General features: G+C 38.5%; 1 protein-coding gene across 2 annotated transcripts in view; it reads right to left on the reverse strand.

Annotated features, from left to right (window-relative positions):
- LOC135740307 (matrix metalloproteinase-16-like) overlaps positions 1-26,670 on the reverse strand; it is an 87,784-nt gene that overhangs the window by 39,165 nt on the left and 21,949 nt on the right. Inside the window, exons 2-4 of one of the 2 annotated variants that reach the window (XM_065258536.1) lie at positions 22,542-22,690; positions 21,223-21,345; positions 15,757-16,061 (exon numbers count right to left, since the gene is read on the reverse strand). In XM_065258536.1, coding sequence (XP_065114608.1) covers positions 15,757-16,061; positions 21,223-21,345; positions 22,542-22,690 — 577 coding nt within the window. The other variant, XM_065258537.2, reaches the window with a different exon arrangement.

Consider the following 26,670-nt stretch of genomic DNA (forward strand, 5'->3'; position numbering starts at 1 on the left):
ACACTAAATTCAAGAAAAATTCAAATTTGCTTACCCCTTGGCAGATTTTTTGCTTGTTTTATGCACAAAATCACTTAAATTGTATATTTTTGGTCTAAAGACAACACTAATTTTCTTGGGTCGCTATGCTCATCAAGAAAAAGCATATTAATTTAAGAATTTTTAGATATTTTTACTGAAAACAAGACAAAAATACTAAGACATTTTGTTTCTTGAAAATAATTTTTTGCAGTGCACTGAAAAAAATGATTAATTGAATTTAATCCATTTTTTTAACGTAAGTGGTTGCAATCAATTTATTTACGCTACATTTAAACAAAAAATGTGTAAAGTAAAGTAAAATAAAATATAAAACTTTTGTTTAAATGTAGCTTAAATAAATTGATTGCAACCACTTACCTTAATTTTTTTTTATTAAATTCAATGAATCATTTTTTTTCAGTGTATAGGTAGTATAAAAAAGTACTCTTTTAACTCAATTGGTAAAGCATTTCATTTGGTCATAGGTTCAATCCCCAGGGAACACATATACTTAAAAAATCTACAGCTTAAAGACAGTTGTGTTGGATTAATGCATGAATGCAAATGCAGTTTTGTCAAACATGGACATTTTCTAGATTCCAAACCCAGCAAGCAACAGCCATCTCGCATAGCCAGAATATTGCAGCTTTTAATGGCCAAGGACCGCCCAAGAGACCATATGACTGACACGTAAAACAACCAATCGTGTTTCGCTTTGTGCCATGGCATGTTTAGGGGCTTGGAGAGGTTGCCACAATAACAGTCTGGTGCAACCATCATTCACAAATGTCTCTAAAGTTTATAAAAACAATAGCGAACACGTTAAAATACCTTGCATACTTTTGAACATGCAGCATTTATTCAATTTTGATGAAGCATGTTGTCACCAATGTAAACAGAAAGCTTTCTTCTACAATCAGACGGCTTTGTGTTGACCATTAAAGTTTGCAACACACATCTCCCCGAAATCCTGTATAATTCAACCAATCAGAGGACGACTTCAATGTTGAAGCATTTCCAAAAAAGTTTTTCATATGCATCAAACGTGACTAGGCTATGACTAACCCATTCTAGCCAAAATAAATTAGAATTTGGTTACATGTCGCTTTGCCAAAATAACTTCAACAGTCAACAGTGATCACAGGGTGTTTGGTTTTATTTATTTATTTCATTTCATTTTATTTTGTCTATTAAATTTAAGATGTCTAACCAAAATTGTGCCTTGTTTTAGCCTAGACGTCTGGGCCATGTTTAAAAAGCACTTAGACATCTTTTAAAATTTCTTACTGGGAACCAACATTTGGGTTTGTCCATATTTTACCCAACGAAACAACCCAGGATTTAATAATTTATCTAAAAAAAATTTAGTTTCATTCAGAATTACAAAGGTAAAATGTGCGCATTAACAATCATCCAATCATAAAATTGTGATGCATTGCAACGTAATAGCAACTAAATAGTAAATACTGTTTGTTAATGTGTGATTCAGAATGTCAAGATCAAATCAAGACCAGTGTGTGGTTATTTCTGTACATAATTATGATTTCCACTCCAGAATAACTAAATCTAGAGAAACCACAGCTACTGCTGGGAATTATTACAGTATAAACCCATCGCCACACACACCCTGACATCAAACCTTCATGCTGAGCATCTTTCCTCTGTGATGAAAACCTCCACCCTGCTCGCTCTGTAATGACTCTAAAATTCAAATGCGGACCATTGGCCGGAAAATGGGGCGCTGGCTGAGGCCCAGTTAGCAAAGCACGCCAGAAGTCATGTGTCTGTAACCAAGGACCACGGAGGACAGTCCGCCCATGAGGGCCACATCAGCGGCTACAAACCTCCATTTTTTTTCTTTTGTGCTCTGCTTTAGCTGTTGCTTCCAACTGTGACTCACTTTTCTCCATGTCTTTCTTGCTGTCGAACTCTTTTGCTGTCTTGTACGAACTGACAATGTCTCTCCACAGCATGATGCACAGATAAAGGCGTGACATTTATATTCATTCGGCTCGTGTTTTATTTAAACAATCGGTGCACGGAGACGGAGATCAGATAGCATGTTTTACATTCCTGGATATTTCAGTCTATTTTGGCTCATCCCGGAGGATTCGACCATCTTTGAAGGCAGCAAAGCTGGCAACTGCGAAATGCTCCAAAACACACAACTGACCAAATGCGAACAAACTGCGTAAGAGCGGCTGTTACATTTCTGATATCAGAGAAAATGATCAGCTTGGTCGGATATTAGAAGGAAAACATACTGTTCACTTACAACACAGAAGCAATATTAAGAATTTACGAGTGATGGGGAAACTGCAATAACACTTTGCAGCGTGCTAGAAAGTGGGACAACTTTGCATCTGCCTGAAATTACAAACATTTGCTCATTCGGCAGTGTTTGGTCTACGGATATGAATGGCATCTCAAATTATAAGGTCTTCTGAGGTGGGGTGTGCTATAGCTGGTGATCAGATGTACAATTTTGAAGAAAACAGACATAAAAATCCTCTCAGCTTGGATTGAAGTAAGGATCTAAGTCAAAATATCTTAGGGCCCAGAATATCATAGAGATTTGGAAATGGGATCTTTCGACATGGGCCAGTAGGTTGCAGGTGTAATTTCCAACCCCTGTCCAGTAGGTGGCAAGTGTGCAAAATAATTAGCCAATAGGCTAAAGCAGTTGTAGCCTAGTGGTTAGAGTGTTGGGCTTGTAACCCAAGCGTTGCCGGTTCGAGGCTCACGACCGGCGGGTTGTGACTGTGGTGCCCTTGAGCAAGGCACCTTAACCCTAATTGCTCCCCGGGCGCTGCAGGGATAGCTGCCCACTGCTCCGGGTGTTTGTGTGTTCACGACTTGCAGTGCGTGTGTTCACTATTCACTGGATGCATTTAACCCATCCAGTGGATGGGTTAAATGCAGAGGTCACATTCCAAGTATGGGTTACCATACATTGGCAAATACTCACTTCACTTCACTTAGTGCGCAGATCAATCAATAAAAAATATCATAAATGTATTATTATAATTAAAAATGAAATTATGTGTAATATTAGATAATGAAATGATGGACAATGAAAATGTCCAACTTAACCTCTGATACAAACAGTATGGGAAAGAGAGATATGCCGTCATATCAGTTTATTTAAGGTTCTCCCGAGATCCTTGTGCAAGAGTTCACATCAGAACAGCTGTGTTGAATTGTCAAATTGTTTACATAAGACCCAAAATGCTGAGCAATTAGCAGGCACCAAAAATGCAAGTTCACAGACAAAAAAAAGGGTGACCATAAAACGAATTTCCCCATTTGGCAAGGACTAATCCCAATATAAAAATCACCTTACCTTTACTTTTGCTAATAAGTACTCAAAAAGTAATGACGCTCATGCTAAAAAAGTTGCTAAAAAGTACTTAAAAAATATGGACGTTTATGCTAAAAAAAGCTAAAAAGTACTTAAAGTGCCTACGCTCATGCTAAAAAGAAGCTAAAAAGTACCTTAAAAGTACCGACACTCGTGCTAAAAAAGTAGCTAAAAAGTACATAAAAAGTACAGACGCCCATGCTAAAAAAGAAGCTAAAAAGTACTTAAAGTACCAACGTTCATGCTAAAAAGAAGCTAAAAAGTAAAAAAGTACTTAAAAAGTAAAGATACACATGCTAAGAAAAGTAGCTAATAAGTAAAAAAGTACTTAAAAAGTACTAAAGGCTCATGCAAAAAAGAAGCTAAAAGCACCTAAAAAGTACCGACACTCATGCAAAAAAGTAGCTAAAAAAGTAAAAAAGTACTTAAAAAGTAAAGATACACATGCTAAGAAAAGTAGCTAATAAGTAAAAAAGTACTTATAAAGTACTGACGCTCATGCTAAAATAAAAGCTACTGTAAAAAAGTACCTAAAAAGATCCAACACTCATGCTAAAAAAGTAGCTAAAAAGTAAAAAAGTACTTCAAAAATTCTAAGGCTCATCCTGAAAAAGTAGCTTAAAAGTAAAAAAGTACTTAAAAAGTACTAAAGGCTCATGCAAAAAAAGAAGCTAAAAGTACTTAAAAAGTAGAGATGTTCATACTAAAAAAATTGGCTAAAAAGTAAAAAAGTACTTAAAAAGTACTAAAGGCTCATGCTAAAAAAGAAGCTAAAAGTACTTAAAAAGTACTGACACTCTTGCTGAAAAAAGTAGCTAAAAAGTGAAAAAGGACTTAAAAAGTACTAAGGCTCATCCTGAAAAAGTAGCTAAAAAGTAAAAAAAGTACTTAAAAAGTACTAAAGGCTCATGATAATAAGCTAAAAGTACTTAAAAAGTATCAATGCTCATACTAAAAAAAAGTAGCTAAAAAGTAAAAAAAACTAATTAAAAAGTACTGACGATCATGCGACAAAAGTTATTAAAAGTAAAAAAGTACTTAAAAAGTACTGAATTTCATGCTAAAAAAGTAGCTAAAACGTAAAAACAAATTAAAAAGTACAGACGCACATGCTAAAAAGTAGTTAAAAGTAAAGTACTTAAAGTAGTTAAGTACTTAAAAAAGTATGGACGTTCATACCAAAAAAGAAGCCAAAAGTACTTAAAGAATCGAAATGCATGATAAAAAGCTAAAAAGTAAAAAAGTACTTAAAAAGTATGGACATTCATGCTAAATAAAGATGCTAAAAAGTTGCTAAAAAGGAAAACAATATAAAAGGTACTGACGCTCATGCAAAAAATTACAAAAAAAGTATCTTCACTTATGCGAAAAGTTTAAACACCATTACAAAATCGCACAATGGTGGTTTTATTTTAAGCACTGGAACCAATCATTTTTACAACATTCTTCAGCCAATGGTAGCACTGTAAACATGCACAACACTTGACTTTTGAGTTCCAGACTGTTTTCTGCATTATTGATTTCTGTCTAAATAAATTTATTCCACCTCTGTTCATGGCATGACTCAGCCAAACCAAATCTAAAATATGGGTTAGGGTGAGATGATAAAGACAGTGAGGTTGGTAGATGCAATAAATGTGATCAGATAACAATCTCCTATTTACTCTATTTACTTTGGCTTTGTCTATATTGGCAAGAGTCGTAAAATACAATTTATTTTAGTCTTATTACATTTCTGTGGGACGCTGATATGATCTCATCATTCCACAACAGCCTGCTGACAACATCAGATAAAATAAAACATTGTTTTCAAAATTTTCTTATTGGCTATAAAATTATAATGTATGGAATTATTAAAGAGCCCCTATTATCCAATTCACGATTTTACATCAATTTGTTGAGTAAGTGTGTAAAGACCATATTAATTCCTGTCAATATTGCATAGGGAGCAAAACATAAAAAACGTCACATTTTCGGCTAACGTCAGAGGTATTCAGGCCAATTACAACGTTTTGGATAGCTGGCAAATCGGAGGACACTGCGCTTTTCAGAACGATGAGCTTTGTACAAAATCAACGTGTTTCAGGGAGGAAGGGCATAAAGGAGCAACAATAATGTACGGTATGTGGAAAAAATTATGTTTTTTTACCACAAACCACTCTAACACATTTTATTACACCAAATACACAAAATAATTTAGTTTTAAGCAACATGCTCTTAAAGTGACCTTTAAGTGGAATCCTAAACTGTTATTTGCCACTGAATGGTTATAAAATTTACAATGTACAATACTTCAAACTCCCTACTACCTCAAAAAACACCATGGCATTACCATTGTACCATTAAAATCTGTTTTATGAAGTATAATAGATCCACATCAAGTCTACACAGCCTGAGACAAACACACACATACACACACTGGGCTCCAGAGACCTGAGCTCTGATTACAAATGACAGAGCTGATGGAGTATCCGATTAATTCCAAGCACGAGACAGGAAACGTCTAAGTGGATCATGCCACACCGCTGGTAATGACTGACAAGCGTTTCTACAGTTCACTGTGTGGATATGATTTTTATAACAGAGAACAGATGAACTCAGATCTTTAATGAACTGTCAAAGATTCGTAAGCCTGTAAAGATGTGACATCACAATTCATTTCTTAAGGGAAAGACATAGCGACAGAGACAATTTAGCTAAGAAGATATACACACACACACATATATATATATGTGAGTGTGTTGGCACACAAAATCAAGTTCAGTAACGATACCCTTGGGACAAGAGGATAATCCATAATCCATACAGATTTCCTTTTTGCAGGGGACAAACCTCCTGTTGAGCTTAAGTCAAGAAAGTCCAGGTACAGTATATGAGAGAGTAAGAACTATTTATTTATTTTCTTCCTTCCTTCTTATAATCGAAACCATATTACACTCAGTCAGTTTTTACTGTGGTGAGAAGGACCCCGGTCTCTATGCATTCCTAGTGGTTTCCAAGGATAACATTTGGAGGGTATTTACCAAATGCCTGTTCCCCTTTCCGCCTCATTGCCAAATGCATGTTCCCTCTTTAACAGCGAACAATGAGTGTGCAAAGATAATCTGTAGTGGGAAGTGAAACCACACAGCTACACTGAACAACATATCAAAGTGTCAACAAAACCTGAATGGAGTTCTTGGATAAAACTGAAACATCCCGTGTCTTCCCCTAGAGGGTGCTTCATATGTCATCAAACCATAGATATTTTTAACTCATAGTATAATTTACATTTTATTAGAATTGACATACTAAATGAAATGCACACTAAGATTTTCTATTAAAAGATTTAAAAGTCCAATTTTCTTACCAAAGATCACACCACAGTCCATCTTAACCAGTGCCGAGAAAAGTAACAGGTTGTCAAGTACCGACCATAATTCTGCAATGACCTAAAGCATCGGCCATTCCCAGTTTCATGCTAATCTGCCATTCTTAATTGCTTATTCTATTTCTGTGTTCGACATCCCGCTAGCACAAGTCATTAAACCCTGCAAGGAAATCCTAGATATAGACCAGGCCAATGCAATTCTGTGCTAACATTGCCCTGCTAACTGTACATCCTGCTAACACAATCCATTACACCCTGCTAGCTTACCCTATAAACAGACCTTCCCTGTTCGATTCTGCACTAACACACGCCATGAGCAAACCCTTGCTGGCTCTTCAGTAAACAAAGCAGAAAGACACCTTGCTAACATATGTTACAGACAACATCATGTTTAAAGCCAAAAAAGCTTACAATGGATCCGATAACAGCAGGTCTACTTGTTAAAGTTGAATGTTTTAGGAATCCCAGCAACTGTATTCCATAAAACTACAGTAAATTGGAATTGGGTCTGTCAAACTGCAAACTCGCTATAAAAAGACCAAGCTTGCCTTAAGAATTTAAATATAACACATGCAAATTATTTGACTACATGTGTGATACTTTCATAGTTGTTTTAGCAATTTCATAGTAAGACACCCTTAGTCCCCATTCACTTTTATAATATCAAATAAAGTCACAAGTTTAAAAATCATTCAAATGTGTTGCTGCTGTACAGCAATTTAGAAGAAGCCCTGAAATGCTAATAAGATATTTTCAGCAAGAGTGTTGATTAAAAACATTAACCCTGGGACAGCTGAGAACAAGAGACCTTTTTGTACTTAGCCTATCAAAAAAGTCTAAATAATTGGAGAACTGGAGTGAGAGGGCAAGAGTTAAAGACAATGAGATGGAGAGATAGCGGCAAGTCCTCTGATTCCTAGCATTCTTCTGTTGCCCAAGGCTGATTCTAGTAGAGAGATCAGATTCAAGTTAATAATCCGGTGACTGTGAACAGATGAGGCATTGTGGAGAGACCAGCTGTTCTGGCATCTCTCTCTCCAGGTAGGTCCAGTTCTCTATTCCAAAACTCCTCTCTTTTCCTGTCAAGCTCTCTGTTCCAAATCTCTCTTCTCCTGTCAAGCTCTCTGACCCAAACCTCTCTTTCCTGTCAAGCTCTCTGACCCAAACCTCTCTTTCCTGTCAAGCTCTTTGACCCAAACCTCTCTTTCCTGTCAAGCTCTCTGAGCCAAACCTCTCTTTTCCTGTCAAGGTCTCTGACCCAAACTTCTCTTATCCTGTCCAGCTCTCTGTCTTAAACCTCCTCTCTCTCCTGTCCAACTCTCTGTCTTAAACCTCCTCTTTCTCCTGTCCAGCTCTCTGCCCTAAACCTCCTCTCTTCTCCTGTCTAGCCCTCTATCCCAACCCTCTCTTCTCCTGTCAAGCTCTCTGTCCCAAACCTCTCTGCTCCTGTTCAGCCCTCTGTCCTAAACCTCCTCTCTTCTCCTGTCCAGCTCTACGTGCCAAACCTCTCTTCTCCTATCAAGCTCTCTGTCCCAAACATCTCTGCTCCTGTTCAGCCCTCTGTCCTAAACCTCATCTCTTCTTCTGTCCAGCTCTCCGTCCCAAACCTCTCTGCTCCTGTTCAGCCCTCTGTCCTAAACCTCATCTCTTCTTCTGTCCAGCTCTCCGTCCCAAACCTCTCTTCTCCTGTCAAGCTCTCTGTCCCAAACCTCCTCTCTTCTCCTGTCCAGCTCTCCGTCCTAAACCTCCTCTCTCTCCTGTCCAGCTCTCCGTCCTAAATCTCTCCTGTCCAGCTCTCCGTCCTAAATCTCTCTTCTCCTATCCAGCTCTGTCTCAAACCTCCTCTCTTCTCCTGCCCAGCTCTCTGTCCTTAACCTCCTCTCTCTCCTGTCCAGCTCTCTGTCCCAAACCTCTTCTCTCTCCTGTCCAGCTCTCCGTCCTAAACCTCCTCTTTCTTCTGTCCAGCTCTCTGTCCCAAACTTCATATCTCTCTTGTCCAGCTATTTGTCCTAAACCTCCCCTCTTTCCTGTCCAGCTCTCTGTCCCAAACCTTCTCTCTTTAAACTCAAACTCTCCGTCCCAAACCTCCTCTCTTCTCCTGTCCAGCTCTCCATCCAAAACCTCCTCTCTCTGCTATCCATCTCTCTCTCCAAAACCTCCTCTCTTCTCCTGGCCAGCTCTCTGTCCTAAAAGTCCTCTATCTCCTGTCCCTCTCTCTGTCCAAAAACTCTTCTATCTCCGGTCCAACTCTCTGTTCTAAACCTCCTCTATCTTCTTTCAAGCTCTCTGTCCTAAACCTCCTCTATCTCCTGTCCATCTTTCTGTTCAAAAACTCCTCTATCTCCTGTCCAACTCTCTGTTCTAAAACTCCTCTATCTCCTGTCCAACTCTCTGTTCTAAAACTCCTCTATCTCCTGTCCAACTCTCTGTTCTAAACCTCCTCTATCTCCTGTCCAACTCTCTGTCCAAAACCTCCTCTTTTCCTGTCAAGCTCTCTGTCCTAAACACATTCTCTCTCCTGTCCAACTCTCTGTCCCAAACCTCCTCTCTCTCCTGTCCATCTCTCTGTACCAAACCTCCTCCCTTCTCCTGTCCATCGTAGAGTGTTTTCAGACCTGAGCCTTTGTTTCGGAACCTAGTGCTTTTTCTGCCTTGGTTCGATTTGGCATCTGCGAACACGGCAATCGTGCTCGGATCCAGATGGTCTCAGCCCGATTGCAAACAAACTCTGGAGCAGCAGTTCGGTAAAAGTATGAAAGCAATCCGGCCCAACGAACAAATGAACAGGCTATCTACTTGCTTTATTAACCATGAACATACCTGATGGCTCTTTGGTGACAAATTCTGGTAAGCACGTCAACACCATTCAAAAGCGCACCTGTTCCTGTTAAAATGTCTTCTAATTGCTCTTCTCCAAATAGGTACATGGTAAGAATGTTGTCCTGCCTAAGTTTTGATTCCTGCTTAAAATAATGTTATATAACTGCAGTTACCAAAAAAGCCAGACAATAATCTGGTAAAGCTACTGTCTGTCAATCCTTCCGGACAAATTTTAAACTAATTTGAAACTCATACAAAAACTGAGATATCCATCTGAGATATTTTAATAGAGGAGAAATTAAGATCAGTATTTAACACAAGTGTTCAGGTTAAGCTATCCAGACGTTATGCCACTCTGCTGTGCGAGGCAAATTTTGAATGGAAAATGATGTACAAGAGAAAGTGAAAGATAGTGAGAGAAAAAGAGAGAGTCAGGCTGTGCTGGCGGAAGGCGCTTCTGCTACCCACATGGAATGCTAATGCTTCAGTCGGTGGGTGAGAGCCTATTTTGAGAGCAGACCTGGTGTGTACCAGCATGAATTGCTCTCCTTACACATATAGGATATGGATCAGCACATAACGCAGGGTCTGCAGGTCATTAAAAATATTTCAAACTACAAACCACATAACAATTATTATGAACAAAACAAGAGCATAAACAATTACTTATAAAAGGTTTAGCTAAAAGAGCATGATTATGTTATGAGTTGAGTTTGTGATTTTGGTAAATACATCACATGACACAGTGGACGTATGTTGTATTTAAATCAGGTCAGAATACTAAGTTGACCATCAACAAATAGTTCATTTAAAGGGCTTCTATTATGCTAAATCCACTTTTATAAGGTCTTTGGACATAATGTGTGTTGGCAGTGTGTGAACACAACCATACTACAATAAAAAAAAATCCACCTGCAGTCTGATTAGACTGTCATTTTAATTCTCTTATCAATGTGAGGTCACATTGATTTTAGCCTGGGACTAGAATAAACCATGTCCGGGAAACCAACCCATTATGTGATATTTTTAATGTAAGGCATATTTAGTGGTAAATATCGTAGGGCAGGACTTAATTTTATCCATCAGGTTTTGATTTGATCCTGGGTGTTTGTCTAAATGAAATTATTTTTGTTAAATTAACCTTGGTTTGTCAGCAGAGATGTGACTATATAAAAGTGAAAAAGCATTAAGTGAGCATTATGTAGCGATATGCCTTAACCTTGCGCTGATGTTTTTTTAAACCCTGTTTGAAAAACATTTTTTCTTTTCAAATAATTATTGCAGTTCGAATATTCGACTATTCATGCACATCTCTAACCAATGCAGCACTCAATAAAAACTCTTCCACTCCTCCTACAGTTAAAAAACCATGAACTGTTTTGACTTCTTGCCAGTCATTTTCTTCCAAGACAGCTTGTACTCTGCAAACAGTCTCAGATGTCCTCATTTTCCAAGATCTTCCTCTTCCTCTTCCTGTTCTTCCAACACCCAGCACGCCACTTCTGAAAGAACTAAATCCAACTCGCTCTCACAGATGCCCCAACAAGCTTGACTGAACTTTCTCATCAGATACGTAGTTGGTATCGTTAAATTATTCAAGTGATTCCGATTCATGAGACATTCTGACCATTCCTCTTCATCCTGATTGTTTTTCTAACCCTGCAAACCCCGTCTCACCCCGATTTGGGTGAGGGAGAGAAAATATCGCTCTGGAATTTTAATTTCCTGCATGAGTGCAGCCACATGAACGTTCCATATTTTCCACTGTAGCTGATGTTATCGAATCAACTTTAAGAGCGTGAAAAACGTCAGAATTGGTTGGAATTCATGTACTTCTGTGTCCCCTGGGGACGCTTTGATAGAAATAAAACAATGGCAGCTTATCTTGTTTAAGGAGTTTAATCTGTAGGTATGGTGCCTGGCTGTTACAGTCGCACGAGCATTGGTTTTCTTATTTGCTTAGGAAGGCAGACATGAATTGGATGATGGGCACCGTAGATAAAACTTGAATTACATTTTGTAAAGGAAATGTAAGTGCGTGCCCATGCCAAACATGAATGCTAGAGGGTTTGGGGTGGTTGCCATTGGGCCAAATTATGTAATGTGCAGGTTGCCCTTCATGCCGTTTAACTGTGAGGGATGGTGGATTTTTAGTTGTAACTCATCTGTTTGAATTATATTAAGCCTTAAAGTTCTGCACAATTAAAGGGATAGTTCGGCCAAAAATGATATTAAACCCATGATTTACTCACCCCCAAGCTGTCCGAGTTGCATATGTCCATCGTTTTTGAGACAAACACATTTTCGGATATTTTAGAAAATGTTTTAGATCTTTCAGTTGATTAAATGTAATGTTACGGGGTCCACGACCTTCAAGTCCAAAAAAAGTGCATCCATCCTTCACAAATTAAATCCACTCGGCTCCAGGATGATAAACAAAGGTCTTCTGAGGGTAATCCGCGCGGTGTTGTTGTAGAAATATCCATATTTAAAACTTTATTAACGTAATTAACTACCTTCCGGTAGCGCCGCCATCTTAGACTCCTCTGTATTCAGGAGAGAGTATTAGCGTAGTGTACGCACTTTTCTTAGTGACATATGACAAATTCGGAGGGCGGGGGCACAGAGCAGCAGCAGAGTAGCCTCCGTAGGCTGCGTAAGCTCTCATCCTGAATGCGGACGCGACTAAGATGGCGGCGCTACCGGAAGGTATTTATTTTCGTTAATAAAGTTTTAAATCTGGATATTTCTACAACAACACTGCACGGATTACCCTCATAAGACCTTTGTTCATCCCCCTTGAGCCGTTTGGATTTGTTTTGTGAAGGATGGACGCACATTTTTTGGACTTGAAGGTCGTGGACCCCGTAACATTACATTTAATCAACTGAAATATCTAAAACATTTTCTAAAATATCCGAAAATGTGTTTGTCTGAAAAACGATGGACATATGCAACTCGGACAGCTTGGGGGTGAGTAAATCATGGGTTTAATATCATTTTTGGCCGAACTATCCCTTTAAGGGCGTGGTCACTTGAGTGACAGGTGGATTGTTGCTGCAGGTTTAGCAACCAGGCACTCAGCTCCACCCATGTCCCGCCTCTTTGCTTGATTATCCAGGAGTGACGTGTGGCGATGTGCTGCCAAGATGCCAACGGCCAACTTCGCCCACTTTGTGCTTCAAAAATGCTCTTTAAAAACCTATGGGTGACGCCACGGACCCACTGAACCGCAGTACTCATAACGGCAAAACAAATTCATTCGTTCACAGGTCTGGTGCTACAATATTTGTGGACTTGTACAGCTAAACAAATCGTTTTTTATAGCTCTATCCTGTGTATTTCACCTTTTTTTATCATTACAGACAATCTGTTTTTCTCTCAGCCTAGAATGAGAACAGGAGATTGTTCCTGCTGTGAGGTCTAACTACTTTCCTTGACACACACACACACACACACACACTTATAAGGCCAGGCAATGTTCTTCTGAAGGAGATCTGAGCAGGACGATAAAACAAGGTGAGAATTTTAAAACATTTGTCCTGCTAACCCAGACAAAACCTCTCATGTCGCTCCTATTACGCTCCCAGAATCCCTGTCACTTCCTCTTTTACACACAACGCTCCTGACCTACTTACAGCTAAACTCGCTTTCATGTCAGAGAGACGGGAAGTCCGAGAAGATGTCCACAGTCCGGCAGTGGAAGTGGCAGATCACGTGAGCCTCTGGGAGCTGGAATCCCTCGCTCCACATCGACAAAACAACTACGCATGGTATCGGCCCGCCACCTCCCCGGCAACAGGCTGGGGACTGATTTGACAGAAGCGCAGATGTTGTCTCCTTCAGGCTGTCGGTTTTGTGTGTAAACATTAGGGGTGTAACAATACATCGATCTAGGTGTTGGCGGTCTGACCATCGATCTAGGTGTTGGCGGTCTCATATATATACATATATTTTTTTTTTTCAGCTTTATGTTTATATTTTTCAGAATATACAAATTTGCAAAAATTTGCCACTCACTGATAAGCTTTTAACTAAATGCTCACAACAGTTTTATAAAATATAATTAAATTTAAAGTTAGTGTTAAAGTGAAAATGCACTTTAAGATAACAAAAGATTAAGTCTTGATAAACAGAATCTTGTTATTTATTTTGTAGGCTATTGAAGATATAGTATGCATTGTATTTTGTATTTATGCATGCACATTTTTATATCTCTTACACCAAGGGGGCACGGGAATTTTTGGCTAGATGGGATACAGAAGGGTTTAGGGATGAGAAGTTGGATTTAGGGTTAAGGCTGAAGTATGGTCCATGCGAGGGCCACGTACAGTGCATGTGATGCAATTTTTATCATCAGAAGAGTGTGCGTGTACTGTACTCGCACTCCGTATTTTTAAAACCCTGCGTACATTGTACACGTAGGTCATGCATGCGCCTTTAGGAGAGTGTAGTATGATTTTACAGCAATGCGCATGCATCGAACATCCAATAAACTATACATTGAAAGGCTCTGCGATCAACGTAAAAAAAACAGAATATACTTCTGCCTATAAGACTAGGGTGGCCATTCGTGCCAGTTCCGCCGGACACGTCCCGAACATGTTTTCGGGTGCGTTTTCCGAAAGTCGCGTTGGTCGACCGCATACGTCATCAAGGTTTAATATTTCGGGTTCAATTTCAGAAAAGCAACCGTTACATTTCAAGGTAAGAATGAAACTACAATGATTGTATGTCTTAAAATAAATAAATCTTAATTTTCTAATGTATTTTAACTGAAATGAGAGAACCTCGATGATGTATGCGGTCAAGCAACTCGACTTCCAGAGAACGAACCCGAAAACATGTTCGGGACGTGTCCGGCAGAACTGGCACAAATGGTCACCCTATATAAGACTGGGGGTAGGATTAGGATATAAACAATGGTTCTGGCTAGATGGGATACAGCTATGGCCTAAATCCTGTGAAATGTTTGGTTTAGGGGTAGGTGCGTAGGATAAAGACAGTGCTCATCCAGCAAGATTTTACACGATTTAGGCAGTTGCTGTATCCCTTCTGGCCACAACCGGGGAAGGGTTGGTGAGCTACTTCCCTGAAATGAGTTTTTGCAGGTTGGACTATTTGGCTCTCCTAAGCAAAAATACAAATATTGGGTAAAATAGCACATTACACTCTATTTTATTTGATATTATCAGTAAAATTTCAGGGGGTGGTGATGGTGCAGTGAATAAGACACATGCGTTTGGTGTGAGAAACCCGGGTTCAAATCCACTGTGACGCACCATTGTGTCCCTGAGAAAGACACTTAACCCCCAGTTGCTACAGAGGCATGCAACCTCTGACATATATAGCAATTATAAAAACCCTTTGGATAAAAACGTCAGCTAAATGAATTAATGTAAATTAGTTTATTTTAAACCTGAGCTTGTCGCAAGGCATTATGGGATATCTCCTGCACATAGTACAGATACAATGAGACAGTCTTAATGCATTAAAATGCTGCCTACGTAGGGATCTATGGAGAGCTATGGTAATGTAGCAGAAAGAAAGAGAGCCTATAACAGCCGAACTGAAAGCGTGGAAAAGCAATAAATGAAGCGAGAGCTGGTGGAGGATTGGCACAGATGGGCAGTGAGATGAGGTGGAGAAGAAAGATATACTGACATGATATAGGTGGTGAACAGCGGGGTGTATTTTTTAATGTTGGCACAGCTGAACTGAGGACTGTGACTGTAGCAGGATTGATAGCAGCTTGCTCCGCCCACACCATATATTCTGAGCAAATCATACTTTTTGACAGAGCGGAGGACACGCCTCCTGATTAAGAACATGCAGCATTAGAGTCAATCTGGTTTTGAGCCAAAGTCTGGTCTGTTGCAGCTTACGCTGGCCATTTAGCTAAGCAATTTATACACGACTTCTCATTGATATCTAAAGCAAACACTACTTTGTTTTGTTTTTACCTACTATTAAGGATTAAGTAAAGCTGAAATCAATACATTAAGATAACAGACTTGCGTAAAAACGCACATTACAATGCAACAGTCTCTGCATTAGGATGTACCACAAAAAACTTTTAATACACACACAACAGGACACAGGGAGACTCTTTCAGTCCTATTAAACAAAAGCTTTAAAACTGAATACATATTGAGCATGGTGAATACATAAACCAGTTACGTACCGTCATGGTTAGGGTTCCCCAAAGTCCACGGCTCATCTGAATCGAAATGTGTGTCCCCTCCGATTCCCGGTCCGGGAAAGTACGCATGTGCAAGAAAACCCCCTTCTCCGTCAAAAGGGGAGCTGTCGCCGTGGAAACCTGAGGCGAAAATTATAGTAATGTCCACATCCTTCTTGTTGCGTTCCAGTTCGCTGTAGGGCACGGCCTCGAAACGCAGCGGCGTGACATTTTGCCACACATCGAATGCCCGGCGGATGGCGTTGTGGGTCTCTTCTGCTCCCACCTTAGGCGTAACGTTTTTTATGCTGAAAAAAGAAAATACGTTTGATTAAAAAAAAATTATTCTATACTATACATTATTCTGTTAAAGGGATAGTTCGGCCAAAAATAATATTAAACCCATGATTTACTCACCCCCAAGCTGTTCGAGTTGCATATGTCCATCGTTATTCGGATATTTTAGAAAATGTTTTAGATCTTTCAGTTGATTAAATGTAATGTTACGGGGTCCACCCATAGTCCACGACCTTCAAGTCCAAAAAAAGTGCGTCCATCCTTCACAAATTAAATCCAAACGGCTCCAGGATGATAAACAAAGGTCTTCTGAAGGTAATCCGCGCGGTGTTGTTGTAGAAATATCCAGATTTAAAACTTTATTAACAAAAATAAATACCTTTCGATAGCGCCGCCATCTTAGTCACGTCCGCACTCAGGATGAGAGCTTACGCAGCCTACGGAGGCTACTCTGCTGCGGCTCTGTGCCCCCTCCCTCCGAATTTGTCATACGTCACTAAGAAAAGTGCGTACACTACGCTAATACTCTCTCCTGAATACAGAGGAGTCTAAGATGGCGGCGCTACCGGAAGGTATTTATTTTCGTTAATAAAGTTTTAAATATGGATATTTCTACAACAACACCACGCGGATTACCCTCAGAAGACCCTTGTTTATCATCCTGGAACCTCGTTTTAATTTGTGAAGGATGGACGCACTTTTTTTGGACTTGAAGGTCGTGGACTATGGGTGGACCCCGTAACATTACATTAAATCAACTGAAAGATCTAAAACATTTTCTAAAATATCCAAAAATGTGTTTGTCTGAAAAACGATGGACATATGCAAATCGGACAGCTTGGGGGTGAGTAAATCATGGGTTAAATATCATTTTTGGCCAAACTATCTCTTTAAATATCCCTGCAACCTTTCAGCTGAATATTCACTATACAGTACATGTTATCTAGATTGTGTTCCCTACCTCCCTAGTGAGTTTATGTTGAAATATAATTATAGATTTTCTCTTTTTCTCCCTCTCCAGGTGGTGTGTGATGAGGTTTGGATGTCATTTGCAGCCATCCAAACCAGACATCGCAGGTCTGGATGTCATTCGTAGACATCCATCCGTCTACTTCCTGCAAACTATAAGATAAGCATCTGGCTTCCACTCCTCATGTATTTTTCTACACACTCTCAGTTGTAGTACCAGAAATCATAATCATGTCTGTGAACTTTACGACCCTTCAGATTCTTCTTTTCCTCGGCTCAGATTTTCATCACAGCTGCCATGAAGGCTGCTTGTTAGCTTGTGTGAGGTGTCTTACAAGCCTTCCAACACCTTCCTGTGCTCTGCTTCTGCTAGACCTTTAAAGAGACTACTTCACCACAAGAATAAAGTCTTATTGGAAAACTGTATCCTAGTTTTCGGCATAACAGGCTGAGGTAAGAACGACCTTGGTCTTGTGACACTTGTATGCGTCCAAAAAAATCTATTTACATTCATAACAATAACATTTATCCAGGATTTCTACTAGCTACTTCCAGTCTTGGTTGTTATCTGTAGAAAATAAGTTGGGAAAATGTTTCAAAGCATTTTGGTAAGCAGAGGCAATCTCCAACAAAAGCAAAATCCATTACCATGGTCGTGCAAACCCTCAAACCCCATTCAAGGGAGAACTCAGCATCTGTCCTCTAGACTCTGAATACACAACACATTGCTTTTTTAAAATGCTCTTAGCTGGCATTATTGAAACCATGACGTGAATGAGCATACGTGTGTCAATGGTTATGGGAACACAGACTGCTTTGAGATCAGGTTAACAACAAACACTCAACAAGACAGAACACCAATAGCAGAGGAGATGGTTCACATGGTATAATCCAGGATTGGGGGAAGGTGAAGGCCGGAACCGTCTGGATCAAACAGAGAGCAGGCAGTGCTGAGGGCAACATCTGCCTACCCATCTGTTCTGCCCAACTACACACGCAGCAACCACTGCCTAAAGCCACCAGGTTGCTTTCTATTACATAATCATAATCTCTCTCTTTTTAGGGGGCTTTCTCTCTCTCTTAAACACTGTATTGTTTAACTGATGTCAAATGATGCACTGGTACAATCTTTTGTGTCTGGCCAATGATTTGTAAATGAATGCTCTGAGTTGGCATTTCGCTGTCAAATATATTACATATTGAGCGCTACCTAGAAACTAGGACCTTCCGTCCATTTAGCTGTACTTAATGTAATAAATTCAAGGATCAATACAATTAAATACATTCTACTCTATTAATAATAGTGTTAAAACATCGCATGTGCAATAATGGACACTCTTAGTGTTTCATTTAAAGGGGTCATAGCATGAAAATGTTAGCATTGCCACTTTGTAGGTTTGAGCAAAAATGTGTCGTTTTGGGTGTGTTTTTTAAAATGCAAATGAGCGGATGAAGTGCAAACACTGATCACAATGATGGTGGTTTGTTGTAATTGAAACTCAATTGTGCTGTCAAGTCCTTCTTTTCTCTCTTTCTCTCTGCACTAAATAGCAGTGCAGTGGTTGGATAGTGCAGATTAAGGGGGCGGTATTATTCTAATAAGATATCCTTATGACATCATAATGAAAGCCAAATTTCAATTACCTATTTTTGCTCACACCTACAAAGTGGCAATGCTAACATTTTCATGCCATGGCCCCTTTAATTGACTTTTATACAGTATCTATCTATAACATATATTGACTAGTGGTAACCAATTTCTATCTTCACTCCATATTGTCTTTTTTCACATTAAATTCATATGTACATATGAATGCTGTTTTTGTAAAGCTTAATAAAAAATAGGATCTATTGACAACATGTGTGACGTTTGTCAGTTATATCAAAAAATAAAAATAAACAATAAAAAAATAAAATAAAAAGTGCTTTTACGTTACGTTTAAAACTCAAAATTTGTTATTTTATTCTTTAGGTGAGGGGTTTCCATCCTTTTTGTTTGCAAAGGCTACCACAATGGATAAAACAATCTGGAGAGCTATTTTTTGATATAGTCTACTTTTTTCTTTTCTTTTCTTTTACTTATATTTTATCATTGTTTAAAATGTTAACATGCAGTACATAAAAGAAGCCAAGCTAATGTAAAAATGTAATAAATAAATAATAAAATTGAGGCTATTATAGAATGTGCTTTGTCGGGCACTCACAGACTCTGTGTGGGCAACCTAGTGCCATCGGGCAACATGTTGGCGAACACTGCTTTAGGTTGTCTAAATTGTCCTTAAAGTGGGTCAACATTTCAGTTTAGATGTAAATAATCAGAATTTTGGGGTAATATGGGATGTTGTCTGTCACATACCACTACTATGTTGGGACTTTGGCCTGGTTTTTTATAGGCAGGGTCACAAATATGTGTGTGTGTTGTATATGTATAGTATATACGTATATTAAATGTACAGTACATAATTCTACATAACATTATTTTAGGCTAAACCCAGTGGCTTTTATCTAATACAGTAGTGATTACACCTAAAAATATACCAGTGTAGATTGAAGGCAAAAGAAACAGGGCTTATTGTATTTTCTTCAGGGTTCCCACACCTTAGAGGCTGTTTACACTTGGCATTAACATGCGTTTTCGTCGATCGGATCACAAGTGGACGACGTTAATGCCAGGTGTAAACGGTGTTCAAAACATTTTGAACGCGTCCACTTTCTACCACTTTCAACCACATCCAGAGGTAGTCGAAACCACTTTCGATCGGATCGCTTTGGAGTTGCGGAACGCATATGTGGTTGAATGCGTTCGAACAGCCACACGCGACCGCCTTCTCTCCGCCCATTTATCTAATCCGAGGTATTAAACACAAGTTTTACGTCTTTTTTTGACTTCTGGCGTGAACATACAGTGAACAACGCTATTTTTAGCCTTTCATTGATAAAACTAAAGCGTCTGATCTCCGTAGTTTCGTTTTGAAAGCGTGTGAAAGTTGCGCGATCCTATTTCATCAATTGCGCTGAAAATTCAGAGAAAGCTCTAACATACACATGTACAAAACTCTGTGCAGCATGTTTACTTGCTAAATGAGTGACATAATATTAGTTTGCGTCCATATAAACTCATAATTACTCCCGCTTGGGTTTGAATGACAGCAGAGAGACTTCCCACCGTCTCACAGACCACCCCCTCACAGTATTCAGGACAGAAGCGGTCGAAAGTGGACAAAAAAGACAGATTTAAATACCAGGTGTAAACGTAATGTGTCTCTCTCGTCCACTTGTGATCCGATCGATGAAAACACATCTTAATACCAAGTGTAAACAGCCCCTAAGATACATTGTTACAGTTCCCTTTTGAGGGAACTCACGTGGTGTCACTGCAGTGACACTTTGGGGACGCTTTCAGGGACGCTTTTTAAGTGCGTCTGAATGTGTATATCAAATTCAACCAATGGTAAGGCTAAATAAAATAGATTCAAGCACTTTCAATGACCTGTATCTATGTATGTATATTTTCAAAAACTTCCCAGGGCATTGAATGTTTTCCCCCAGATTCACAAACTTTCAAGGATTTCAAGGACCCGTGGGAACCCTGTTTCTTTTACTTAACCTGTTTAATTAATTTTCTACATCTGTACAAGTACTTTACCATCACTACACTAAAGCTGTTGTTGTTGACTCTAACACTGGGGGGAGAGAGAGAGAGAGAGAGAGAGAGAGAGAGAGAGACCTGCTGGGAGTTACAGAGATGAGAAGTGTTGGATGAAGTTATTTCAGAGGGTGTGAGAAGATCTATCAGGTGAACAATGAGGTGAGGAATTTGACAGTCAAATGATCTCATCACTGCTGTTAGCATTGCACAACATCATTTTCTTCATCAGTATTTGTCATTTTCCAATAGTAATTAATTAAGTATCTAAGCATATAAAACCAAATATCGAAACTATAAATTGGTTCATCCTTTATAAATTTTTTTTAATCATATTTTATACTGTTATATGATTTTTTGTTATATGACCAACATGAGCACCCATCCTATTTACATTGTATGCAGACCAACAAATAAAAGCTTTCAAATCAATTAATTTCCAATTAATGTGTTATGTAATTTAGATTGTCCTGTATATACAATAGCTTACACACCTTCTCAGGTATGTATCATAACAGACATGGACAGTAAGAAAATATTATGTCCTTGGGGCCTACCTGTATGTGATATGTTTATGTTGCCACTTTTGCCCCGTTAGGGCATAACGTCTTTTTCGGACGCTAAATTTTGAGGCACCACCAAACTGGTCAGGCACCCCACACCTCGGCTTTTTCATCCATCTGGGAGGGAAAGAAACAAATTTATTTACATTTCTCTACATCACATTTGCAACACTACATTATTATTTACATTATCTCAACTTAAAGAAATATTTATGCTTGTGGTATAGTTACTTTATGACAAATCTTCATGAATGAAATGGTAAGATATTACAAAATAAGGGTCTTGTAAAAGCTACAGTTTGCTATAAGAGCTCAACTTTTATTCTACATTTATAAACACACCGCAAAAATCCACTTTTATCAGCATTTTTGTATTTTAATAAAAAAAAAAAATCAAGGTATACTTGTTTTCAATTTACCTAAGAAGCAAAATTAGGTTCAAGATTTTTTTATTTTTTTTATTACCCCAAATAGCTTTTTCGTGTTTAAAGTGCTTACCGTAAATGTAGGCTTAAAACAAGAATATTTGCCAATGGGTTAAAAGGTAAGCAATTTAATTTGTATTCTCTAAATATTATATGCAGCTGTGCTTTAAATAAAAAAAACTCTTATTTTAGGGATGTTTAAATTTTTACTAAAATACTGATAAAAGATTTTTTGTGTAATAGATAGCATATTTTGAGTATATTTATTTGTGTATAATACAATGGTATACAGTATACAATCCTGACAAAAATATACTATGGTACTGTAATAACATTTACACGGTACACCAAGGTACACAAAGGAAAACCACGGTATCACCATTATGCTAGTGTACATACATAGAAATACCAAAGCAGATTTTTGACTTGATTTATTAATGAAGACATCGTCAACTACAGTTCATAAATAGACAAATAAAGAAAAAATCATATCTTTAAAGACCACAAGAGAAGAATTAGCCTCACCTTATGGTGTTTTCACTATGCAGAAGCGTAAAGGAAACAAACAGAGCAAGTAAGAGTTATGATGTAAATTATTCTGGCGGTCAGATGTGCTGACGTGCTAAATATCACATTCATTAGGCAGAAAATTTAGCAAACCATATTTGTCTGTGCCATGGCCATGAGGTCAAGGTTTAGCTGGTTAACATGGCCTAGTTACTGCAGTACAAGAACAGCGGTCTATAAATCTCGGTTATGAGTCCTTGACAAAGCCAAACAGCGGCCCTTAAAGTCGCGACATCATCTTAACCCTTCTGACACCGCACCTGCAAATGTGTGAGCAAGTGATGATGTTTTTCATAGCGAGTGCGTACAAGTGATACTCACTCAATAGTGTTCTTATCTAGTGCACCAGTGACATTAAGGCCGTAGAGACGCTGCATGGCAGCGATAGCAGACAGCATGGTCTGATCTGACCGCAGGACGGACATTCTGGGGTCTGTAGGGGGGAGGTAGCCATACCTCTGCAGCCAAGCCTAAAAAAACAGAGAGAAACTTTAATCATTATACCTAAGGTCAGTCATTTATGCTTTATTTGATTTATTTTGATTTTTGTACTTTTTATCATACCCCATTAAAATCAGACAGTTACTTGTAATATTTTGTGGTATGGTGATATCAGAGATGTTGATGGAAGGACCTGAATCATTTCTACAGTCCAAAATATTACACTTCAGCTCTTTTGGCAAACAAGCAAGCAACCAGAAGATCTTAGTAACCGCATGCCAAAAATACAATAGCGACCCGAAAGCAATGCCCTGACAAAGCTTCCTCTAAGGAAGTCACTTTCATCGGCAGGCATGTCCGGGCTATTTCAGTCATGCAAACAAAATCACAGTTAAACATATTTCCGACCAACAATTAACCCTGACATCAACTATACCATAACTTTAATTTCTTAAAGTTCCCATAACACACACAGTTTCTGCATATCTGATGTTAATCTTGAGTACCTAGAGAGTACTAGTACCACATCCTTCATATCTCCGAAGAGTCTTTAGTTTATTCAGATTTATAAGACAGATCAGCTCTAGCGATTCTTTCTGATGACGCACGGAAACATTCAGATGGAGGAGTCACGAGCTGCGGGAGGAGCGAGTCACGAGTCATGCAGCACTGTATACAACACTGAATAACTTATGATTCACTACATGTTCGTGCCATTTACATTATATGCACTTACGCTCCGATTTCCAACATAGCACAGAAGTTTTACTGCATGCAACTCATGACACGGTTGGGACCTTTCAACGAAATCCAGCGTTAAACAAACACACACGCAAAACTTTGCTGCTACCACAGATAAACAAACTATATCCATTGTGTCCATAATGCTGGCGTTCTTCTCCTTAAACAAAAACACAACAATGGCATGAAAGAAGAAGTGGAGGAAACAAACTGTGTTAATAAATCAGAAATAACGTTGAACCCCCCCCCCCAAGCTCGAATTGCACTTAAAACCTTTTTTCGAGGTCGATACTGCATATGCATAAAGGTTGGCAAGCACCTTATGATATTTTAGAGCCCAGAGAATCATCAGTCATTATCGACTGTTGATTGGTACTTTATACTGGAAGGCGGGACTTCTAACACCAGATTGGCCATATTGAGCATTGCATTTCCCCCATTCACAGTAACAGCAGTGGCCAATGTTGTTATATCTATTATCTCTTTTTTTTCAAAGTTTAGTTTGCTTTTGTTTGTTTGAAAGCAGAGGGTCTGTTTTTTCATTTGATATATTTGTATGTTTATGTATTTTTAGAAGAACATTTTCCTGGAAGGAATTTTGTAAAACTTTTGTGAAAATCACAAAAAAATGCTGGCGTGCAACTTAATAAAAAAAGGCTGGCGGGGAATGAGTTAACCATCAATAATAACCGTAATTACAATATCAAGGTGAATAATTGTCAGTTATGATAGAGGTCTACACATAATATAGATGGAATGGTTATAAGTATAATTAAAATAATTCATGCTGACAGATTCTTGTAAAAAACATTTCTGCCGTCGCTGTTTCTCCCATAAGCAGAATAAAAGAACATAGAGTTTGTATTGAAGTGCTTTTCTCATTATTGCCTGAAAGAAGCAACAGGAACTGTTATACGTATCCTATTCTGACCCATCTGCTGCCTCCAGCCAACAGCCAAATGCATCACAACTCTACAACATTCATCATGACACTGTGTGTAGAAGTCTCTGTGTGTGTATGTGGGTGTGTGTGAATCATCACCTCTCTCTCTCTCTCTCTTTCTCTCTCTCTCTCTCTCTCTTTCTCTCTCTCTCTCTTTCTCTTGAGATTGAGCTGGGATTTCTCCTCTAGCTATACGAGGGCCTTTTTAAAAATCAGAGTGCTTATGTAAAAAATGCTAACCACTTAAAGGAATAGTTCACCAAAATATGAAGAATCTTATCATTTATTCACCCTTGTCCTATTCCAGATAGGATACATCATTTCTTTCTTCAATTGAGACAGATGAACACAGATGGGCATACAATTTTATATTAAAATTCTGTTATGGGGGTCAACATGTAAATGCACAGCTATCCATCATTACAGGTCACATTCCTGACCCCATCTTAAAAACCACATTAAAGTATTTTTTTGTGATTTACTGTTTCCAACATTAAATCATATAACCTTGATATCTTTAAAGGTGGGGTGTACAATCTCTGAAAGTCAATGTTGACATTTGAAATCACTTAAACATCACAACCCAGGCAGACCTAGACCCTTAATGCTGATTGGCTACAAGTGTGTTTTGGTACTCAGCCCGACTTCCTTTTCTAAAGCGTTTCTCAAAAATCGTGCACCCCACCTTTAATACTGACTGATTAGGGTCATATCAAAGATAGAAATCAATGTGAAATCAAATTGTAAATATTAGCCCAGATTTCTTAAAAATGAACACGTCTTTTGACGTGAAACAAAGTTTGTGAGGAAAAAGTGTTTCATATTTTGATCAATACACAGAAATCAGCACGTTAATTTTAAATCTCATTGGTTTTCACATGTCTCATGATAAAACATGCATATGATAACCCCATATTAGAAGAAAATCTGATTGCATTTTAATGTAAAATTATTAGTTTGTGTTTAACTGAAGACAAGTCACATGGGATGCCATAAGTGAATTATGTAAGAATTGTCATATTTTGGTGATCTAATATAATATTTTATATAATGTATACAGAAATATAAAATATACAGTGGAACATAAGAAGATGAAACCTATTTCATTGCTGTTCAAGCCCTAAAAGGGATAGTTCACCCAAAAACAAAAGTTTTGTCATCGTTAACTCTCCCTTAAAGGGGCCATGACATGAAAATCTGACTTTTTCCATGTTTAAGTGCTATGATTGGGTCCCTAGTGATGCTATCAACCTAGAAAATTTGAAAAAGATCAACCCAGTAACTTAGTTTTGGTAAACCATTCTCTACAAGCACATGAAAAAATAGGTTGTTGAAATTTGGCTCTCCTTATGATGTCATAAGGAGCTCTTATTATAATAATCCAACCCCTTAATCCAACCACAGCACTGCCATTTAGTGCAGAGAGAAAATAATTCACAGAACAATTGAGTTTCAATTTCAACAAACCACCATCATTGTGATCAGTGTTTGCACTTGATCTGCACATGTGAATTTTAGAGGACACACCCAAAACGGCACATTTTTGCACACACCTACAAAGTGGCAATTTTAACATGCTATAATAAATTATTTATATGGTATTTTGAGCTAAAACTTCACACATGTGCTCTGGGGACACCAAAGATGTATTTGACATCTTAAAAAAGTCCTGTGACATGGCCCTTTAAAGGCGGGGTGCATGATCTCTGAAAGCCAATGTTGACATTTGAAATCACCTAAACAAACAAACCCCCCAATAGAATCTGGACCTTCTTTTGATAGACCCACCCCACACATACCAACCCAGACAACAATGTGGATTAGTAGACACGCCCCTTACTGCTGATTGGCTACAAGTGTGTTTTTACTCGGCCCGACTCCCTATTCCAAAGCGTTTTCAAAAATCATGCAACCCTCCTTTAAGTTGTCCCAAACATGTTTAAATGTCTTTGGTTTGCTAAACACAAATAAAGATATTCTGATTTTTTTGTAACCAAGCAGATCTGGGGCACCATTGACTTTCATGGTAGGAAAAATAATACTACTAAATAAAACTTTTTACTATCACATTAGACCTGATTAAATGTAATCCTAGCCCTAACTGTAAACCTAACCTTAAAATCTGATTTGGTTTGATGGGAAAATTCTTCCAGGCCCAACAGAGATATCGATCCAGGAACATATCGTCTAAGATAATAACGTTAAGCAGTGTACAACTTAAGTATGTACTAACATCGAAGTGTCTTGGATCTGGTTTAAAGCACAGAGGTCCTTCAACACAATGCACACAGCTGGTTTGTGTTATTATTTACAAGCAATACTGAG

This window comes from Paramisgurnus dabryanus, chromosome 22 (genome assembly GCF_030506205.2).
Source record: "Paramisgurnus dabryanus chromosome 22, PD_genome_1.1, whole genome shotgun sequence".
Lineage (NCBI taxonomy): Eukaryota > Metazoa > Chordata > Actinopteri > Cypriniformes > Cobitidae > Paramisgurnus > Paramisgurnus dabryanus.